Source organism: Bombus vosnesenskii, unplaced genomic scaffold (assembly GCF_011952255.1).
Source record: "Bombus vosnesenskii isolate JDL3184/JDL3185 unplaced genomic scaffold, Bvos_JDL3184-5_v1.1 scf7180000013284, whole genome shotgun sequence".
NCBI classification, from domain to species: domain Eukaryota; kingdom Metazoa; phylum Arthropoda; class Insecta; order Hymenoptera; family Apidae; genus Bombus; species Bombus vosnesenskii.
The window spans coordinates 298,937-320,866 of NW_022882937.1; the positions used below are offsets into that span (position 1 = coordinate 298,937).

Genomic DNA, 21,930 nt, shown 5'->3' on the forward strand with positions numbered 1-21,930 from the left:
TAAATAGATTTTAATGCTGCTAGAAATACTTTCTCGGTAGTTCTTTTACCTGTTTCAAGTTAAAGTAAATTTTTGAAAGTAAATTACTAAAATTTGAAACCTATTTTTCCCTAGATGATTAGCAGAGAATCACTTCCACTTTCTAATTTCCACTAAAAAAAAAAATCTTTAAAAATTCCTTTTAAATTTTTCTACAAATCCACTCCTTAAACTGATAAGCCTCTAAACATACTCTGTTTAACTTCACCTAAACAATTTCTTACAGGAATGGGGTCTGACGAAGGACGGTCTCATCAAGCACCACGATCTCTGTCTAACTTTGCCAGTGTACGCGAAAGGCACAACGCTATTAATGCAAATCTGCGACGGTAGCGAGAATCAGAAATGGAGGCACCTGGAGGGTGGCTTGATCCGCCATTCGAGGATCCCAGTGTGCGTTGATTCGAGATACCATGCACAAAGAGGCATCACGGCGGAGAAATGCGACTCCAATGCCGAAACACAAAGGTGGCATCTATACAATCACAATCACTAGCTCCAAAGGACGATCAGTGTTCCGTGAAGACCGCGGTGCCGTCGTCATTCACGAAGGGCCGAACGAGTGCAGTATTTGATCAGAAGAAGAAAGGTCGATCTAATCAGGGAGGGCAATCTGATCGATACAAGATCGAGATTGCTCAAACGAACCCGATGATGATTTACACAGGGTTCGTTGCTTTGAGAGAAAAGAAAGGACCTTCTTGACGAGGCGTGAAGATGAAAAACTATCTGAATTAGAAGAGTGGTATATCAGTCTGATATACTCACTAGATTTAATGAGACTGTTTGGAGAGATGTTTAAGAAGAGATTACGGAGAACATGGAATTGAATTCATGTTTCATAGCGAAGAGAGAGATTGTCTTTTCGTTCTATCTCAAGTAGAGAATGATATGAAGATTCGAGGAGAAGTTCACCCTTTGTGAGATTGATTTGTGATGAATGAAGAATATCTTTACGCTTTCTTTTTTTTATTTTAATTGATCGATGATATCTGATTGCAAAATAAGAGTTTGTCCTAGTCGGTAAAGGGTTAATTTCGAATGGCTGCTTCGAAGCGTATTCATTCCAGTGCATTTACGTTAACCTCGATGATCTCAAATGGAATCATTTTGGAACTTCATCGTATAGAATAAAAGTCAAAAGGAACAAAAGAAAAATGGACAAATTCCAACATCGTAATTTTAAGCGGACTCTCGACTCATTGACCGTTTGAATATCGTTTAGACAAACGTTGAAACGCTTATAAATTTTCATTCAATCGGCGCGCGATTTATTATTACATGGCGATTAATTCTCCAGCGTTGTTTCCGCGAGAATAAAACGAAGTAACGATAAACTGTATCTTTTTATCAATTTCCCTATTTCCACGGCCTTAAACAATAAATGTAAAGGCAAAAACGCTATTTCTAGATCGATTATTAGTTTCTTAGCCGACCACACGACACACGCATGCACACACGGTATATGTGGCGCGTCGATATCGATTTGCGTCTCCGATCCAACTGCAGATCGCGACGCGAATCGGGTGCTTCTCGATCCAAAGACATGCGCTACCATTCTCACAAAGAGATTTATTTTTCTATAAGAAAATTGTATACTTACTTGGTTGTGCGAATAGCTGGGAATTATGGTGTGTTCGCCTCACAGAGATTCGACGTGTTACAAAATCGATTTACGTTATTCGTTTTGCTGTTGTGTCAGATGATGCTTGTTTCTTTTAAATTTCTTTCGCTACTTGAATGCTGGTAAAAAAAATTCGTCTCGTTAAAAAAAGAAATAAATTTGTGAATAAAAGAATAAGTTAAATAACCATCAACACGTCGAGTTGTTCAAAGGCGAGAAAATGGAGCAACTACTATACAGTAAGATACAGCGAAAGAACGATCTTTTGTACACTGATACTTTCACGGCGACAATGATTCGACTGTCGTCATCTCGCATCCAACCTCTGACACACGTATACATATATGTACACAGAAGTTACGCTATCGAATTATTGTAAGCTTTTGTATGATACGAGCGCGTCCCAAATCACTTACACATGTAGCTACGTTCGTAGGTTTACGAAACCAGTGTTTCACATTTGGAAAAAGATTGTTTTTACTCTTAAAACACGTTAAGCTAAGCTATCGGACAATATGATGATTCAAATTTTATCGATTCTGAATTCATGCATTGTATATATGTATGTGTTTAAAAGATGTCGTTTATCGAACGATTCATCTAAACGCGCATATTTCGAGCCGTCGATTTGGCTCAAATTTTATGTATAATTGACGCATTACGCGCATAATAATTTTCTGAATGGCATGATAGAATACATGAATAATGTATCATGTGCATTTGGAATGTTATTGCATGCGATGTACTCTTACTACGTACTTTCCTCGTCAGAATTTTAATTCAAACGCATTCGCTTGAATCTTTTCATTCAATCGCTAAATTAATTAAACGCTGCGAACGATAACACGTTTAAACCTAAGAATTTTCCCAACTTCCTCGTAAAAGATCCTTCGGATCTACGAAATGTTATAAACGAACAGACAAAAATATCAAAAAGGTACTAAACGCGCAGAATAATGAAGAAGTTCCTTTTGAACTTCCATTTTTTCTCCATCAACTCACTGTATCGACGCGCTGTAAATACTTCGACGCCATCGATCAATCGTCTGTTTCCCGTCCTAAGGCGTCTCTGAGTGAATTTACGAATGATGTCATTCGTACCTTTTCGTTCGCGAGTAACGAGGCAACCATAATCCCGTGCTAAATTGTACATAACGTGTCTACGATATAAGTTAAATAAAAGCGTTGTACTTCCACGAATCTGTAAGATGTAAGATAAACGAGCGACTTAACATTTAAGATTAAGGTACAGGGCACTTGATCCCCGTGCTCGGTTAACAATAAGAAATACGCTGTACATTGTCACGAATATTTCTGACTTCTTTATTGTATGTACGATACGTTCAATTCTTTATTAGCCTCGTGTTTATTAAGATAACGCGCTGTTGCAAGGGAAGGATTCTATTTAAATCCTGTTTATTCCGTTTAAGATGCTCGATGCATTGAAGACTCGGTATGTGAAAGCAACGTTTCTACATTTAAAGATAGCTATTAAGGGATGAAGCTTTTGTTTTATATTTAATTTATACATATAACTATGCCATCCCTTGGATATTGAAACTATATCGAAATTGTAACGAAACTACAAAAATAATCCTGAAGAAAAACAATATATATATGCGTATATGGACGTTCGTTTTCGACACCAAATACCTGTCTTCAAGGTGTACACGTTGTATTTCTACGACTCTGTATTTTGCAAATGTAACATACTAAAAAACTAGAAATATATATAAGTATATACGAGTGGTAAATGCTTATATATATTTGCATCTCGTACATTAAGAACGCGATAATATAATACTTATAGGAACAAGGTTTTTTTTAATAAAATATTGGAGTTATTCCAGAAGTTACACGAGTATTTCTTAAATTGAAATTTATTAACGGACATTCATCTTATTAAAAACATCATGTACAAATAATTTAGCAAGTTAACTTACTAAAACTGAATCTGTTAATTTACAAGCAAGTACTATGACTGGCCGCCACGTTTTTTCAACGCCTTTTTAACTTTCTTTTTAAACTCAACCAAATTTATCTCATTATTCTGTTCTTTCTTTTCTTTTGATTGTTCTTCGGGAGGTACAAATGCTTCTGCTCTGCGTTCTTGTCTCTTCTTCTCAGCCTCCTGGTGCCTGATGTCCTGTTCTCTCTTTCTCTTGGCTATCTTTTGCTCTTCCTTCAAGAAATATTCTCCGGAAGCTATCATCTTGTCTACCTTGCTTTCCTGTTGCGGAGGTGGGAACGGAGTATACGGTTTCTTTTCTTTCTTATTCCTAGGTTGCTTTCGCTTGCTAATATTCTTACTGTTGAATTTAGGCAAAAATCTTTCCCAATTTTCATTTTTCAGTTTAGGATCTTTCGCCAACTCTCTCTTAATCATCAATGCTTTAATGTTGTAAATAGGATGAATATTTTTCATAGTATCTTCTACGATACGCCTCACTTGAATAAGACCTTTGTAAGGACCCAATGCAGCCACTGTCTGTCCCTGTACAACGACATAACAATTTGTTAACAATTCGATGGATTTCAAGGTACATCCTTTTGGTCCTATGAGCCTCTGTCGTCTCTTGACAAACTTTTCTCTGTTTCTTACAAAAGATGATATCTTTATGATATCTGAGCCAATATCGTCTTGAAGTACTCTCATTGCTTGCTCAAAAGGAACAGATCTGGACATGAGTTTGAGCATGTCACGAGCTTTAATTATGATATACGGATCCCAAGTTTTTCTGGTGGTCTTCACAGACATACTACCTTCGATGAGGTCCAATTCGGCCTTGATTGCATGTTCATCCAAAGATTTTTGAATTAACGGCCAATGTTCCTTTAAGTATTGTTCTCTATATTTTGGAAACAAAGTCGCGAACGAACTTTCTTCGAGTAAACGATGTGGATTATCCTCGGGCTTAAAAGATGGAATTTTTAACGACCAGGCATTGTCTACTGGCCCCGTTACTTTAGGGCCATCTTCATTTTCGGAATCCCTCATTTTTCACGCAATATGTTAATGTTTGAACATTACACTAAACGATTAAACTTCATATATATAGCCTCGCGTCAAGAATGGTTTTGCAGATTATATTTACTTAGCAAGAATGGAATTAACGTTTTTAGTATCACAATAAACTTTTCAATCGACACACACAAAAACAGACTTTACTATTTGTTTACTTGATAATTGCAAGTGATGAGTAAATGTGTCGACCTCGAATTAAGGTTATGTTATCGATTTCACTACCGTACGAAGTATGAGTCGCGCAAATGCAAGATGGCATACCTATCCGATATTTCCGATGAAATAAATTTACGCTATACTTAATAAAAATTGAATTTTATATGTCATTCAAGCCACAAAACGTTTAGGCAATAAAATTTGTATAACAATTTGGCAAATTGTTGATAATAATTTAATATAATTAAGAACTTAACACGAGTAACAACATTCAAAGTATCTGGTGCGCGAAAGTCGTAAGACTGCCACCTTGCGGTGTACTTAGATTTACGTATAATTTTGGCGCCATTTATGTTAGCTACCTTTTATAAATTGACTAAGATAATACAAACTATGAATATATATTTATCTTTATCTATCAAAGTTAATTAAACCTTGAATTACGATGTAATTAATATAGACTTAAAGTATTCATTAAGTTATCTTTCAGCTAGTATTATTTGCAAGAAGGGATTGCATTCAATGATAGAACGAACGCGTGAGGTATCTATGACGCAGTTTATTATACAATTACAATACTCTTACTAATCATATTATGATAATGATCGTAGTAATAGTATATCCTAGATAACATGAACTATTCCAGATTGATATGACTTTATTTATACAGCTCCATTAGCACACGCGCACACACCCTTTTCCTTTCTCTCTTCCTTTCACTCTAATTTCCGGTAAGTTTTTGAGAGACTAACGCGGAATATCGGGGGCGGACATCAGAAACACGCTTCGCAATTAATTAATTCCTAATCGTAGTGCGTTCCGTGGCATGAGATTTTATAGTCACGAATACGCCGATGAACGCCTTAAAAAGATCGCAAATTTCACGATCACGCCACTAATTCTCAGTACAAAATAGTTTAAACGACTTTGTCATCGAACAAGGACTTCTCCCATTCTCATGACTCTAATATTATTTCACTTAATCTTTTAAGAACTGTCATACCGTGCTCTTGTCATTTCTTCTCTTCTTCTTTTTTTTTTCTTTTTTTTTTTGCTCCTTAATTAATTATCCTCTAAACCTTTACTCTTGTGTCATCTGTTACAGTGTTACCGTTTAAGGGTACTCCGTTCTTATTATTTAACGTTACCTCTAGGCATTGAAGTCGAACGACGCTCGCGTCCCAATATTTACGAGTTACACATCGAATTGTTTAATAGGCTTCTATATAACGCTAGATTTCTCTCAGAAGACAATTATACACTGCTACTGATTGAGATTAATCAACTAATTCTCGATATACCAACCGTTTTGGCTTTCGTTCCGAGGCGCGTGCTGCCATCTCGAAAAGTTGCGCGCATTCTGCGCGCCTTTTTAGAAACGCGCCACTTTTTCACGCGACTTTTATGCTATTTCGCATCATGTATTTACAGAAAAAACGCGATGGGACGGTAGGAGCAAAATCTTATGCTTTTTCACGCTAAAACATCGACGAACCTTCATTTCGAATGTTTAACGAAATATCGGTATGAATATTTAAAATCAGATCGATAAGTTCTATGCCGCAAAACCCGGCATAGCTTCCCGGTCGAAGCTTATTAAAAGGAAAAGTTTACACTATTTGTAAAAGACAAGTGGCTACTTATAAAATGTTATCAGATATTAATAATTCACGTGGCACATAACGTGTTAACGACAACTGATACTTGATCTTCTTAACCCTCGATTGGTAAGCATGCGGTAATATTGCGTAAACGTGTCCCGAGATCTTGAAAAATCAACGAAAGAATAAAAAAGTGGATTCTAGAAATACAACGATGTAACTTGTTTCGTGTTTACTCTATCGATTAAGAGTTATCAGGTGGATTAGAAAATAATCTAGGATTATTTAAGTACTCTGTACAAAGTAACTAAAACAGGAAACAACAAAGGATAGACAGAAAGAAAATGAAAAACAAAAAGTAACTAAAGTCTGTCTAGCACTTTTATTTTCAAATAATAAAAGTTAAAATATAATGAAATAATAATAATAATAATTAATAATAATTAATAATAATAATGATAACCATTGTAATAATGCGTTCATCGCTCAGTGGAATGCGCCGGCTCATCGAAGCCCACGAAAAAAAAAAAGTGAACCAGTGACACGTCGATCAGAGGGTGCGGCAATCGTGGGTTCGACTCTAATTATCTCTATTCTATCTACAAGAAAAAACGCTGTACACCTCCGACGAACAAGGAGAAAAGGAAGAAAAAAGAAAAAAGATAAGGAAAACGCAAACGTGTCCCTAACTCACACTCTGTCATTCACACTCATTTTTTTCGTTCTTCGGCTGCAATGGGCTGCTCGTTATGTATCAATTTGTCTCCCGTTTCTATCGTTTACACATCCGTTCACCGTATTTAATTTATAAAACGTCTACGTAATGCACTCAAAACTGGTGCTCTAGGAACTCTTTTTTTTTTTTGTATTTCTCTTCGCTATATTTTCTTTCATTCTTTATCACTCTCATTCACATTTTTGTTTCGCTACAGTTTGGTCCACGACTCTGGTAGTGAATGATTCGAAGTAAAACGAAGTAGAAGATCGATTCAAGAGATGAAAACCCGAAGTTGTGTGGAATTATGAAGGGTAGTTATGTGAAAAAAGATGGGAGATGATCTCGTGTGTGTGTGTGTGTGTGTGTGTGTTCGAGTGATTTAAGAACGAAAAGACGCGCGTGATCGATATGAGATCTCGTCTCGTACTCGTTTACATACATACATACATACACATGTTATATTATATTATATATAATTACGCGTACACGATATATCAGAATATCGAAAATATATTGTGATATATCGCGTTGCGTTCACATAGCTTCCGTAGAAAATTACATATAATATAATATCAAATATATATATACATACATTATGATAGTAGTACGCATATACACCTTCGGTTAACGCACGCTCGTGCTTCGTTACAAGAAAAGCTCTTGCAACAAATGTACATACACGGATTTAATTTGCTGATGTTGGCGATCGTAAGAACGAGGGATTGAGAAATCGAGTTCACCAGAAACAAACCACAATATCAAGAATATCGTATTTAATAAGTAATGTCGCATAAGTGTTACGGTTATCGCCATTTATCAGCACTTAAGTGTAGCGATGAGTTTTCAATTCCTTATCATAGAGCATCTTTGAAATAATTCTTTCACCATCGATCGATATAGATCGAAATTAATTGCCACATGGAAAAGTAGGCTACGAACGAATCAATTCTACGATGTTAGAGTGAAGGTACGACGTTTCCATGATTACTCGAACTTACGATTGCTATGACGACCAGCGTTGCCCAATGATACCCTATAATTAAGGATTACTTAATAATAAGCGTCGCAATAATAAGAAACGATCGTCACGGTGAATAAATTCGCCGCGGATTCGCTAATCACCGTTCGCTGCCATATCTCCCTATTATTTACAATACGTTTACTTTATACATTTATGTATAGTATGTATATTTATACATGCATATGTATATATTCCCGATGCTCGACTACTGCGCAATGTCTTTCTCGTTGCATACATATGTGCTTCATACATACATATACACATAACTAACGTAATATATAATATGTATATGTATATGGACAATTCCTAGCACAAACTTCTACATGTATGTAAATCTCTTCAAACACTGTTTCCGTCACCTTGGTTGTACAAGATCATAGCCTTTAACTAGTCACCGGGTGTTTACCACCTGGAAGAATCGATCTGTGCGCTCCAAGATCAGAATTCGCGCTTCTAATAAATGCCATCAGCCTCGTAACCGATTTCTCGATTTCAAAAAATGGCGTCAACGCGAACTCTCGGACCACGAGCGTGTTCAATCGACTCGCGCAAACGTATACGAGCTACATATGTGGAATAATTCCCAGGTAGCCTGTCTATATATGCCGTATGTACAGGTACAGACGTATCTACAACTGCTAAACTTCGTGTCTGTCTAAAAAACAGAGAATATGAGCATGCCATCCATGTTCACCCTCTCGGAAATGTAACTTTCGTTACCTTCTTTTACTTTAATTAGAAGATACTTTGGCTTGAGTAATTACAATTCGTTGAGAATCAATCGACCAAGACGCGAGTGAGGACTCTGTCGATGACGATGTACGAGCCATATTCTCCTCGAGTCTTTGTTTTCGCGGTATTATTAGGCCCGCACGTTTCTTTGTATCTTACCTCCTCTTTTTTTCTTTTTGCCTACATATACAAATTTATGACACAGATATGTATGAAGACAGACACGCACACGTATGCGCAATTATGTACAATCGTATTGTCGGGCCTCGCCGCATGTTCACCACCTCAAAGGGAACTTGAAACTTGAAGATCAAAAGCTCGTCTGAATTGTATAATATTTTTTTTACTTGATAAAATTAAGCGAGTGGTTGTTTTCATGAAATCCAAACTGTCGATTAATCATTGATTTTCATTAGAAGAAATTAGAATCTACCATTTTTTATTATTTCTGAGTGGCAGTGAACATTCCAGTTTTCATGAACTTGGTGCTTCTTTTCTTTAGTAATAGACGAACTTTCTCTCTCGAGGAATTGGAGACTCCCTTGTAAGTGGCACGTAAACCCTGCTTACCACGAAGAGGCGAGTACTTGTAAAAAGTGTTTGCCCCCTTCGAAGGAACCGTCGATCGCGACACCACGAATTCAGCAAAACGGCAGGAAGATTTAACACATCCGATACATGTGTGCTCTCGTTGTTTGTTGTAATCTCGATCATGTGTTCCGTCGTGATTCGTTGGACGAATGCTCGTGAAAAATTTAAAGACTCTATTCTTTTGTCTTTCTCCGGTGGCTTTACGATTTCGAAAAGTTCAATTCTCGGATTCTTCGAGATCGTGAAACAGCACGCACGAAATGTAGTGCGTGATCGAAGCGACGTTGAATCGCCCGATGGGCAAAAGGAAACTCGAAGGACGCAGAGGAAAACCAGTCGATAATTACAGGTATCGTCGAACGATTCCCCCCATGATAAATATTTCATGATAATTCAAATGAGAAACTGCAGAAACCGATTAAGGTACTGTTTTATGACGGTTCGCGGCCGGTTATATTCGCGTCGTTAATTACATCTTGCAAATAAATGTCGAATGGCGGCAACGATCCTGCACTATTTGCTATGCGGGAATGAAGACCTCAAAGCTATTTTGAATTCTGATTGAATTCAAATTTAGTCTGTAATTTGTATCATCGTTTCTTCAATTTCTTCAAATGAAACAAATGCATATTTCAAGTTGGAAAAATTGCAGTATTTTTATATACAATGTATAATAATCACATAAGCTTTGAAGACTTCGTTCCGCGCGATATCGTCATCACTACAATCAACGCTTCCAACCGAATAATCCAGTCAATAAACATAATACTGTGAGAAAAACACGAAACGTTCAACGAAACACGATGTTCGATAAATCGATGTCTTTGGACGATACACTGCATTTCTTGAAGTTTAAGTTTTTACCTAAGAGTCTCTTTGTGGCGTTCCATGTTTGATGCCTTTCCATAATGCCTCTCCGTTACTCGTATACTCTTTATAAGATAGATATACCTTGATAATTCCTCCTCCGATCATCCTCTTCCCTTCAGAATTGATTGATCATAACAATCCATAATTAAAGATTGCATCCACTCCTGACATAATCTCTTCCAAATGGAATCTCTCGACACCAAGATATGTTTCGAATTGTATCGTAAAGTCAGCTAACAGTCCAAAATCTCTGCTCCATTCCCATGACCGTATATTGCTCGATCCTGTCGGTTCCATCGCGTCAAATTCCCTTTGGTAACGAAATCCGCCGACGGGCGTTCGCTAGATAGTCACTGAATCATCGCCAACGATGGACTAGCTGACGGATTAGTGATAGAATTCAGGTAGATTGCACAAACGTCGTTGTTGTTGTTGTTGTTGTTGATGTGATGGCTGTTGATGGTGTTGGTGAAAAAGCGCGTCCCCTTGATGGGTGGGCTGCTGGTGTCACTCGTGGGACTTGCCACTTAGTGGGTGGTAGTTTCCACCTGCTGAAGCCACCAGAGCCAAGGGTAATGGTGAACCGAGGGGTGTGGGGTGAGGATGAGAGTGTCCCATGCCTGAAGAGTGCGTCGTGAGAGCTAGAGGACTACCGGACATGGAACTTGCGAGTGATGCGAAGACTGATGGTGCTGGGGACGCCATTGTTGGACTGCCCATTGCTGCTGTTGGCGGATTGATTCTTTTCTCTTTTTGTCGTCTGTAATGAAATAGACTATGATGATAATGTGTTTCGTTAAACATTTTCATCGACGCTAAAACTACTAGTTCCACTGGAACCAATTAAAAGTCACTGGTATCGTACCTTTTTAATTTTAAGTAACTATACGTATCGAAGGCCGATAGTTTTAGTGTTAAAAAAAATTAAAGAATAAAATTGGTACTTTTCAGGCTTACCTATTGCAAAACCACACCCGAACAACTTCCTTTTCCATGGCTAAAGTGTCTGCTAATACGGTAATTTCTTCAGAAGTAGGTTTCGGGTTTTGTACGAACGCCTTTTCCAGAGCAACTCTCACGCTGGTTTCTATCGACGTCCTCTTCTTCCGCCGCCTGCCGATAGCTTCCGGTGTAGTAAGTGGATTCGAAAGAGAATTTGGGTTGTTCAACGAATTATCCGCGTCTTCCAACCACTTTTGTAAGAGGGGTTTCAGTTTGCACATGTTCTTGAAAGAAAGATTCAATGCTTCGAACCTGGCGAGCAGAATAAGACAATCGAGTCATAAAATGGTAATAAAACCTTTTACTTCTTCGTCTCATTTGTAATTATGAAAAATATCCACCTGGAGATCGTCGTCTGAGAAAAATCGTTGCCATAAAGTTTGCCCATAGCTAGGCCAACGTCGCCTTGGGTGAAGCCGAGTTTGATTCTTCTCTGTTTAAAGGTTTTGGCGAACTGTTCCAGTTCCTCGAGGTCCGTAGTCTCCTCCGGCGATGGTTCAAGCCTCGGAGGCGGTGGTTTCACCGCTGGAGGCGTGCCAGGTGGCGGTGGTGACCTTTGTTGCCCTAAACTTCGACCAACTAGGCCTCCGCTACCCTGAAGAGCTTGCTGCTTCTGTAGAGCTTGGAGTTGCTGGGCTGCCTGCGCTACTGCCTGCTGCACCTGATGACACATAATTGAATCCTCTTTTTTTTTCGTTTGATTCTCTAAGTAGAATCGGTAGAAAATATTAGAGACGCATTTGGCATTAATTGATGGATCTTTAATTTAATGGTCTGCCGTACCTGCATGGACTGTGAGCGCGGATGACTGGATCTTGAGGAGTAGCCACCGCCCTGCAACAGCCCCTGCAAGACGTTAACGACCATTGATCGTTATCGTACACGTTTTCCCCGGTACGAACAATTCTATTTATTTCTGTCTAAGGCTTCTCGATCTAAAAAGTAATTTTTAAATATTCTATCTTTATACTGTTTCTACATTTACCGAGCATGATTCACACCTGCAAGTCACAGAAACGATCCTAATTCTGCTGCTGCTCTTAAATTTTTATTTAATCTTGTACTTAGTGTACAAACGGAAATACACTTTTTAACATTATAAGAAAATCTGTAGTGCAAAGTTGAAATTGCGCATGCCGATAACGATATTCCCATATTTTCTTCGAACTTAAGATATTTTTAGGCGAAATAGATCGGATTAAAAGTGATCGAAGAAACCCGATAGGGTTGAAAAGAAATCTTCGCTTCTTTAAGGGCCTTCGAAATCTGAATATCTATGAACTACTCTTGAAATGCCGCGCCAGTTATAGATCACGATAATCTTCCTAACCCCTATTCGAGATAAATAGTACACGTTAAACCAAGCTGCTCCACACGTCGGTAGATTAAGCGGTTTCTATTGGAAAGGCGACACGTGTTGCGCTCGTGGACAGGTACGAGAGGAGTAGCCGAAGGGGCGACCGGACCGATCGATTATCATCACCCTTTTCTTAACCAGATGCTCGATTACGAGAAGAAGGGGCCCGTGCAAAACGAGTCGCCCGGAGAGGAAAAGGGTTTGGGATTGGTCGCGTGTCGAGCCCGTTTATGCTTATTGTCGACCGCGAAGACACCCTGCGAAGGGTGCTTAGAATATCGCCACGTGCCGTCACACACGGGTTACAAGACTCAAGATTCACCTGTACACGCGATTCTTTAAGTTGTCAGACTATAAAAACTAGAAAGCATGACTTGTTAGTTTTATTTCCTGTGTCTTTCAGAGATATTGTTAATTTCGATTGAATCGTTAAAATCAAGTCGGTGAAAGTACTACAAATGCAACAACAATCATGACGCATTGCTAATCTATGTGATTGTAAGTAACGATAAGAACTGTTGGAAAGCAAATCGAACTCTTTATATTCAGGAAATCGAACATTTTGATCTCTCTCCGTCGTATTAATCCTGTAATAGCGTAATAAACAAAATGACGGAAAATTCAGAATGAACCATTAAGAAAATAATTATCTCTTGTCTTCAAGATCTTTTGCATTTCTGGTATCAGGTATGAAAAATACATACTTTCAATTTTTCATTGAAGATAAATATTAACAATCGCAATACACTACTATTTCTTATGAGTTGTCCGAGGAACTCTACGCTGTCCGAAGATTAATGCCACGAATTTCTTCGAACGTGAGACATTGCGTGTCAGCTGGTAGCCCAAAACACGCACGAAAGGAATTGAATCAGTGTTACGGACGACTTCCGCCATGCGTATAATCCTTGAAAAGAATCCGGACTATGATGCAGGTTGCAAGGCACTCGAGGAAGGGTTGCGCGATCAAGGAATACGTGTGTCTGGGTTTTTAATCCCGCGACTGTTTCCAAAAGGGGAAAAAAGCCAGGGGGGTTGGTCGATGTAAACGAAGGAAAAGACGAGACGAAAGAAGGAAGAAGATGGAAAATTAAGGGAGAGGAGGGATAGCGAAGGATAGAAAAAAGAAACAGCTTGGCCACGTGTGAGGTAACAAAAGGCACCCCGTGGCAAGGTGCCGAAGGGATCTCCTTGTTGCACCTTTCAAAGAAGACACGGAAGACCCAAGGCTTTAATCCTCGCAGCTACGTATATCACGGCCATTAAATCTGCTCAAGTTCGAAGTCGTTTTGTTAGTTTTTCCAGGAGGTTACGTAGGACGTGCACGCGCTTCACGTGACGGAATCTATAGAAATTTTTTCGTAAACGCGCGCAGACCCTGAAGGCCTTCATTCAACGTTCTCGCTGCAAGGAGGGGATAAAATTGGTCGAGATCCAGGAAGGAGGATCGTTTTTCATCGTATCCCCGGATATATCGATTTTTCTTACTTCGATCCGCTGGATCTCGAGGGACAAAACACACAAAACGAACGATATTCAGGGTATGTTCTTTACGAGGATGCAGGTGATGAATGTATTTGCTTCCCATTTTTTATCTTAACAAACGAAACGTCCGACATAGTCAATTTATTTATACGAAGAAAATAGAGAACGTTTCTAGAAAATCTATAGAAAAATCTGCTTATTCTTGGAATTTTATTGTAGACAGGCAAACGTTTTTTTATAATCATCAAATCGTAATTATACGATTGCTCGACGATCACAATTTGAAAATCGAACACACCCAGTTCCTTTGTAACGAACATAACGTAGATTTTTAGAAAGTTTATAGAAAATCCTGTGTATCCTTGAAATTTTATTGAAGACTGGGCAATATTTTTCCATACTCGTCAAATTCTAATTATTCGACCGATCACGATTTTCCACTTGTCAGAGAGAAAACGCGAGGCCGAACGAGTACAAACCCTGTCCCTTTGTGACATCTCCAGCCGGCTATCTCCGCGTCAAATCGAGCGAATCGTCCCCGAAGAATAAGACGTCTACTTCTTTTCGAGCGGTCGATCAGATACCGCATGGAACGTCGTCTCTGGGCTCGCGATCATCTACCTCCACCATCCCCGCTAGCCGCCGACGCGACGATTCGAATCGAATTCGCATCGAGTGTGTAATTCGGTAAAGTACCCGGATGCCCGGAGAACAATGATGTCGGAATTCGAGTGCACGGGATGCATTTGTTCGCGCTCCCAGCGTAATACCTTTGGTCAGAGATAGAAAACGCGCCCGATTTTCGACAGCTCTTTATATTTTACAGAGGAAAGAGGATCCTGCTGCTGTTGCTGCCTTCAAGGTTTTCACGCTCAGTTTTTCTGCCTTTTTTCAATTCTGAATACTCATATGATGCTCGAATAATCGAGATAATGTTAATATTCATTCGAATGAGACATTTTATTTCGCTAAAATTTTAGGATCTAGGGTGCAGTTATTGTACGGTCATCGCTTTGAAATTTTGAATACGAACATAGAATTATCGCAAAATCGGAGAAACAGGCATGTTGCCACGCATCTTCCAACTATCTTATCAGCAACAAAATTTTCTTTCCATAGTTTAGTACTGTAGCGATCTAGGAAAGGTAATGTCGAAGGTTTCACGAACCTGGTTTTGTAAGAAGAACTGCGCCTGAGCCGGAAGCTGGCCCGCTGCAGCAGAGTTCGCTTGCTGAAACATTGCCAACTGCTGCAACTGTTGCTGCAGCGAATGTTGTTGTTGCTGAAACGTCGAAGCCAATGCCTGAATCTCCTGTGGTCCGAGAGCACCAAGAGGTCCGTGCATCAGCAATTGTTGGCTGACTAGTTGAGCAGCCAGGGCAGCTTGCGAGTTGCTGCTATTCTGCTGGCCTGCCGTGTGTTGCTGTTGTTGATGACTTCCGGTTATTTGGCTGCTCACCCCGGAACTAGGCGAGGAGGCGCTGCCGCTGGTTCCGCTACTGCTGTTGCGGTGCGACACGTCTGTGACCTAAAACATATTTTCGTTGTTAGAGAAAATTAATCGAAGATCGAGAAGATTGTAAATTGTGACGAATAAAAATATTGCCAATAAAATAATTCGAGTTTGAAGTAACTTACTTATTACAATTTTGTGTTTCCAATTAAATGGACTTAAAATTATATATACGTATCACTTAAAGATTACTCGAAGATAAATAATAATGAACTACCCCTTTGGTTTCGAAGTATTCAGACACGGACATGAATGTTTATATATTGATAATTGAAGTGTTACAAATGAATTGGGACACGATGATCAGATGAAAAAGAAAGAATCGATTTTCATGGAATTGCGTGGGAGCAGAAATCGAAGGAACACGGAAGAGCTACCCTACCCTAATGTTACAAAGTAAACGGCGTCGAACAAAACCGTGTTTACACTCGACCAGGTCAGGATATTGGTCACTACGGTCCATCCTGCGCTTTTGTGTTTTAAAACCTACATCCCTCCCTATACGTCCTTTCTGTCGTTCATCTCGCTAGTGGCTTCCTTTATTTATTTGCCAAATATTGAACGGGAGCACTTTTTGCGCTCTTCACGAATGACTGTAAAATATCGAGCCCTCTTGTCGTCACTTCGAGACAAAAGGGAGCTTTTTTTTTACAAAAGGGAAGCACCACCGGAAGCTGTGATTCCCGATGTTACCAGCATCTTCTTTGACCAATAGTTTATCTTTGAGCGAAGGTAAAAAACAAAGCAAAGAGTATACTAACCAGATTGAGAGCTTCCCTATCCGAGTCCATGGAATCGTGATCGAGATTCGCCTCAGTGGCATCTTGAATATCACTGGTGATACTCCTATCGTCACCGCTGAGATCGGGTCCATCCACCTCGCCATGAAGGTCTGCATCTGTAAAAAATAAGAAAAGTCCATCTTTAATTATCACTTTCTTCTTTCAACGACTACCTAATTAACGCAACATTCAACGCTGAAGGGATCTTTGGTCGAAGAGATTCCTAAGTTCAACTCTAAATTCACTAGCGAATTCAATGTACGACAGATCGTACAGTTGTTGTTGTTCTGCGGCCTGTACTTCTGATGAAGGTAACGCGTGGGGGTGCAAGTTGGCGTGCTGGTCGCATCAAGTCGCATATCCGCAAAGATCATCCTGGGCTCTTCCAGGAAGACCATCATGACCTCGTTTGCCTTCGAGGATCCTCGTGGCCCGCTGTTTGAGGTAACATTAGGTTTGGCTTCAAGATCCAGCACGACGGTCAATGACCGTGACTTTTGGGTGCGGATCGACTCTGGACCATCAACTATCTTCTTCTTTCCACGTATCTGCCCTTCGGCATCGTGACGATTGGTCACCACATCTTTTGGGAGAGATCGATAAAATCGAATATATTTCCTAAGAATCGAATATATTATATTTCCAACCACGGTGACAATTTTGTATGACAAAATTATAGAAGAAGTTTGATATGTTCAAGAAATGTTAATAGAAAGCTACCAATATACTGATAATGTGAATAATCAACACCATTCACTGCCGGTACCGATCGAACTGAATATTCTGGTATAACGTCCAAGGGCAGTCACCAAGGATTCCGAAGGTCACAACGAAAGCCAGTGGTCCTCATCGAAGGACCGATACAGAACGAATGTTAGGATGACGCAACGAAATCGTGCCCCTAAGGACGACCGAATCCTCCCCACCACCACGTGGCTGGAAGGGGCTTTCGATGATTGGTCGTTGGTATTGAAAGATCTCGTACGATTGGTTATCCTGGAAAACCCTTTGGCCCTTTGCTCTCCCTCCACCTCGCGGAACAACTCTTCGCGCACCCATCATCGTATCTTATGACCAGCCTCCCTCGCCACCCTTTTCTTCTTCTTTCGCTGTTACGCGCCCCCTGAAAAAGGGGTACGTGCCGGATAATGGCACGGAACCGATTCGTTTGGTTCGAGAAAACGAGCTTACGCGCCCTCATTGGTCCTGCGCGTCAGTCTAACGGTTTTTAATAATAATTATTTCGATACGCAGGGGCAGCGGAGGCCGTTTCGCATTCTTCGAAAGGGGATTTGCGGCATGACGATCGTCATGCGAAACCTTGTTCACGAATGCTTCAAAGGTTAACGTTCTTAAAATATAACATTTGTATGAAACTTATGTTGAAATATAACATCCATTTCGAGTCTATATGAGTCTAGCAAGATTAATGATAAAAGACAAGAGAATGACGATGAGCAGCTTAATAGAAAAGGGCTTTCCTACTATTCTTATTTTATCGGGGTGAAGTCTGAATGGCTATTTGGACCGCGAGAACAAGAAAGGTCAGTGAACCAAGGTAGCGAAGAAAGGAAGTCTCTTAGCCACTTGGACCGTCGAATTTTCCCATCGATGTCAGGACAAAGACCGAGAAGAGACGGCCAGGAACAGATAAACGCTCGCGAAACGCTCGTAAAAAGGTCGAAGAAGTCGCAGGTGGGGATGATCGCTACTGTGGGACGAGACTCGTAGTCAGGGAGAAAGAAGGTAAAAAAAAAAATTCAAAATCCTGTGAATCCCGTGAATTCGACGCAAAAGTTTCACGAGGTTCGCTCCGCATTTCGTTCATCCGCATCTGTGCCCCCTTCATACCTGACGTAGATTCCCCTGAAACGATGAAAAAAAAAACGGTAGAAGAGAGTCGACAGATCAGGTAGGGCAACCTTGGACAGTAAAAAGCCTCCGTATTGGTGGATTCCCTATAAAATTTCAGTTACTCGTCCTCGTTTCCTCGCGCGGCCGATTACACCCTAGCTTCGGTCTTTCCTACCCTCGAGTGACGCGTTCGAGACGCAAAAAGCAGGTACACAAAGTCTACACACGGACGAACACGTCGGTTTCCCTTTTCACCCCTGAATTTGCATCGTCGATTCCCCTCTTTTCATCAAAATTACGCTTTTTTCTCCGTGAGAAGGTCCCGCGGCTCTCTAACATTCGAAAGGAAGAAGGAGAGGGAGGGGAGAAAGGATTTTTGGGGTGAATTACGTCGGTTCCTATTTTTCCACCCTTTTCCAGTAGCGCTCTCGTGAAAGGCTCTGCGACTTCTAGTTCAAAAAATAACGTTTATCGACGACGACGACGACGACGACTACGAAGACGCCAGGTGCGAACTCATCCACCAACGGACGCCTAGATAAGGCGACCGATGTTTTGCTTTCCTCTTTTTCCACCACGTTTTTGTCCTATCGCGATTAGCTGCGATGCGATTGGTGGTGCTTCAGGTTTGAAAAAAAAGCGCAACGAACGTTGCACGAAGCTTCTAATGGAACGGATCGATGGAATTGTGGAGAGGAGGAGAGACGATACTTCTGGAAGAGACGTTGGAAGCAACGGTTTTTTGACGAACGTTCACGAGCACTGTGAACGATACAGCAACAGTCAAGAAAGAAGTCTCAAATACATTGGAAGTTAAAAAAATTTTCAAGAACTCTTTACAAGTTAACCGAATATTCAAAAACTTTACCGTTTGAATATTTAAATATTCGAATATTTAAAATTCGTATCAATTATCTTTACGATTAAACGCAAATCCATTCTCGATAAGTTTCCAACCCTCGCTCGGTAATAAATTAACCACCCTCCAGGTGCATTAATACCAAAAATTCTAGGAGCGAGATCCTATCTTGAATCTCCGACACGTCTTTGTCCCGCATCTGCATACACCAAGGCAGTCTTCGGTGTCGCTCGAAATGGGACCCGCTTACAATGGTGGTGCCCATGCAATTTCGACGCATTGGGGCTCGTTTAACGTTTGCACGACTGACACGGTGACCGTCTATCCATCATCCACCTACGTTTCCACGATCAAGCTGCACGCACACGTAACAGAATCCATTCTGAACGACCGACTGCAGCTGGACGTTCGCAACAATCTTCGATTTTCTCTTTCCTTCCCCTTTTTCACAAGCGAGGGAAAAGCCGGGCGCCGACCTGACCTTCGTGTCGCGAAGTCCAGGTTCGGGGAAACATCGGACACATACGTCAGGTGATAAAATAGCACAATGAGACACCTGAGCTGCACCATTGCCGACTACGGTGTCTGGATGTTTCGAAGATGATGATTTTGGGAAACGTGGTCGCTTACTGGTTCAAGGGTCGTTTCTAAATGATCAGAGAGTTCGAGTAAATATTTTCAACGTATTAGCGAAGAATTTCGTGGTACCTTCGCTGTTTTGTCGGGGGTTGGAACCGATGATTCAGTATTTTGAGCAGTACAAGTGTTTCTTTATATAATTCATTTTTATATAATTAGGGAATTTCTAATATGGCAGTGAAAATTATTGAAATATTTTTCCATTTATGTTGAAAGTTATTTCGAAAGTACGATTTCCATTGCCACGGAATTTGACGAAACCAAGCAATATTTCACGCGACTAATTTATACTTAAATTTGCATTGATTAAGTTCTACACAATAACGATTCGAGTTCTAATATTAGAGCACTAGGGCACTGCGAAATTTCATTCGTGTGACAATTTCATTCAAATTGCATGGAAATGCATTGAATATTTCTATTTAATTCATTCGAATGCATCGGATGAATAACGTCAATTTTCTCCACCCACGACGTAAGAATCGCCACGAAGGCGAAGTTCCATTTTCTCGATGAATTCCGCTGTGCAACAAAGCTTTCCCCATCCCTGTCCACCTTCCTTTCTCTGTCTTCTTCCCGTTCGTTCTTCTCGCCTGGGATCAGCCGATGTTTTTGTTCGTCCAGGCGAGAATAGCCAGAGCAACGGCGAAGGGCACGTTGCCCTTTTCTCGCGATCTACATAAAATATCGATTCTTTCAGCGTTCGGGAAAAATATCGACGAGTCACGAACACCCATGCACGATTCTCTCCCTCTTCCTCCATCGTCGTGATCTTCGTTCTGCTCCTATCGTGAAACCGGCTCTTCTCGGTTTAACGAACGGCACCACAAAGGAGAAATCGTTATTTTCACGGGTCTACCCGATTTCGCGGTTGCATCCCTCGCTTTCTGTATGTTCCGCTCCCCTCTGCTCCGCCCTCGAATCGGCCCTCTCTCAATCGCGGTCCTCCTTTTGCTCAATTTACTCCAAACTCACCTTTCCACCCTTCCTTGTTTCTTCTGTTTCTGTGTTCTCTGCCCTTTCTACGATAGATCTACTTTCAAAATTCGTAACGGTCTCCTCCGAATACGTGTAAATTAACTCTTTCGCAATTATGCAGTTTTTTGACTTCCACCGCGATTTACTCAATTTTCCGTAAATTCTCTCGATTGTCATCCATCTTTTCCCTATTTTGCTCTTCTATCCTATTATCATCATCTTAGGCCGTTTCGCTGTGACCTTTGCAATTTTGTTGTATTATGCTCGTCGAGTTCTTCGTTACATAATTCGATTCTTAAAACTGTGCATTAAATTCAGTTTAACGCTGTAAGTTAGAAATTGCATCATCTATACGCTACGAAAGGGGCAGAAGATTTGTTCGAAGGGAAGATCTCGAAGAAATTGTCAAATCTTGTCGCTGCACATTGAAAAGAAACGATTCGAAAGAAATCTCTGCTCTCGATTTACCTGGCTGCTTCGCAGGCAGCGTAAGATCGCATTAAGTCTCGTTCCATCTTCGTCCTGCATATCACACGAGGCAGCAGAATGTCTAAACGGCATCTGCCTTCGCGTCGTTTCTTCGTCGCCATTCTTACGTAAGGGAACTAGCGACAATGCAACCCAACCACCCCTACGTCTACGGGGGAGGAATGTCTGGCCCATTATTCCACGCTATGTGCACCGCCTGTCAACCGACTTACGATTTTATTAGGGCCTTACATCATTCGATTATGCCTGCTCGGTCCGTTTTCATGCATGGCGGGCTCGACGAGTACCGCGGTGCGAAGAAAACGAAAGAATCGATCTCTCGTAAACGATTCCATCGGAGTAATTTTATCTCAATTTCATTCGTACGCCATTAAACAACTATTGAAATATTCATTAAATTTAAAAAATTGCGATCTTTAAAATTGCTGCGAAGAATTAGCAACTATGTTTAATTTCTTTCTAGATAAATTGAATTTTGTTTAAGCCTAAATTTTTCACTGTTCAAGACTTCCAGAGAACCTACAAAAGTTCTGGGATACTTTCAATGTTTCCAAGCCTCGCTAGGTCAAACGTGTGAAACATGTTTCGATAAAAA

General features: G+C 40.4%; 3 protein-coding genes across 4 annotated transcripts in view; 1 reads left to right on the forward strand and 2 right to left on the reverse strand.

Moving 5' to 3' along the window:
* Positions 1 to 3,263, forward strand: part of LOC117232087 (polypeptide N-acetylgalactosaminyltransferase 2) — a 207,479-nt gene extending 204,216 nt beyond the window's left edge. Inside the window, exon 10 of the mRNA XM_033491241.1 lies at positions 266 to 3,263. Coding sequence (XP_033347132.1) covers positions 266 to 535 — 270 coding nt within the window. The 3' untranslated portion in view covers positions 536 to 3,263. The remainder of the gene's footprint in view (positions 1 to 265) is intronic.
* A 262-nt stretch (positions 3,264 to 3,525) lies between these two features.
* On the reverse strand, positions 3,526 to 4,964 carry LOC117232088 (KRR1 small subunit processome component homolog). The gene has a single exon (XM_033491242.1). It carries the CDS (start codon positions 4,659 to 4,661, stop codon positions 3,639 to 3,641), a length of 1,023 nt encoding a protein of 340 aa, XP_033347133.1. The 5' UTR covers positions 4,662 to 4,964; the 3' UTR covers positions 3,526 to 3,638.
* A 4,117-nt stretch (positions 4,965 to 9,081) lies between these two features.
* LOC117232092 (POU domain, class 2, transcription factor 2-like) overlaps positions 9,082 to 21,930 on the reverse strand; it is a 122,574-nt gene continuing 109,725 nt past the window's right edge. For both annotated transcript variants that reach the window (XM_033491248.1, XM_033491247.1), the window contains 5 exons: positions 16,496 to 16,632; positions 15,390 to 15,749; positions 11,721 to 12,040; positions 11,335 to 11,631; positions 9,082 to 11,137 (listed from right to left, as the gene is read on the reverse strand). In XM_033491248.1, coding sequence (XP_033347139.1) covers positions 10,885 to 11,137; positions 11,335 to 11,631; positions 11,721 to 12,040; positions 15,390 to 15,749; positions 16,496 to 16,632 — 1,367 coding nt within the window. In that variant the 3' untranslated portion in view covers positions 9,082 to 10,884. The remainder of the gene's footprint in view (positions 11,138 to 11,334; positions 11,632 to 11,720; positions 12,041 to 15,389; positions 15,750 to 16,495; positions 16,633 to 21,930) is intronic.

Bases quoted from the DNA above. Each gene is read 5' to 3' on its own strand.
- LOC117232088 (XM_033491242.1), bottom strand. From the start codon at position 4,661: ATGAGGGATTCCGAAAATGAAGATGGCCCTAAAGTAACGGGGCCAGTA.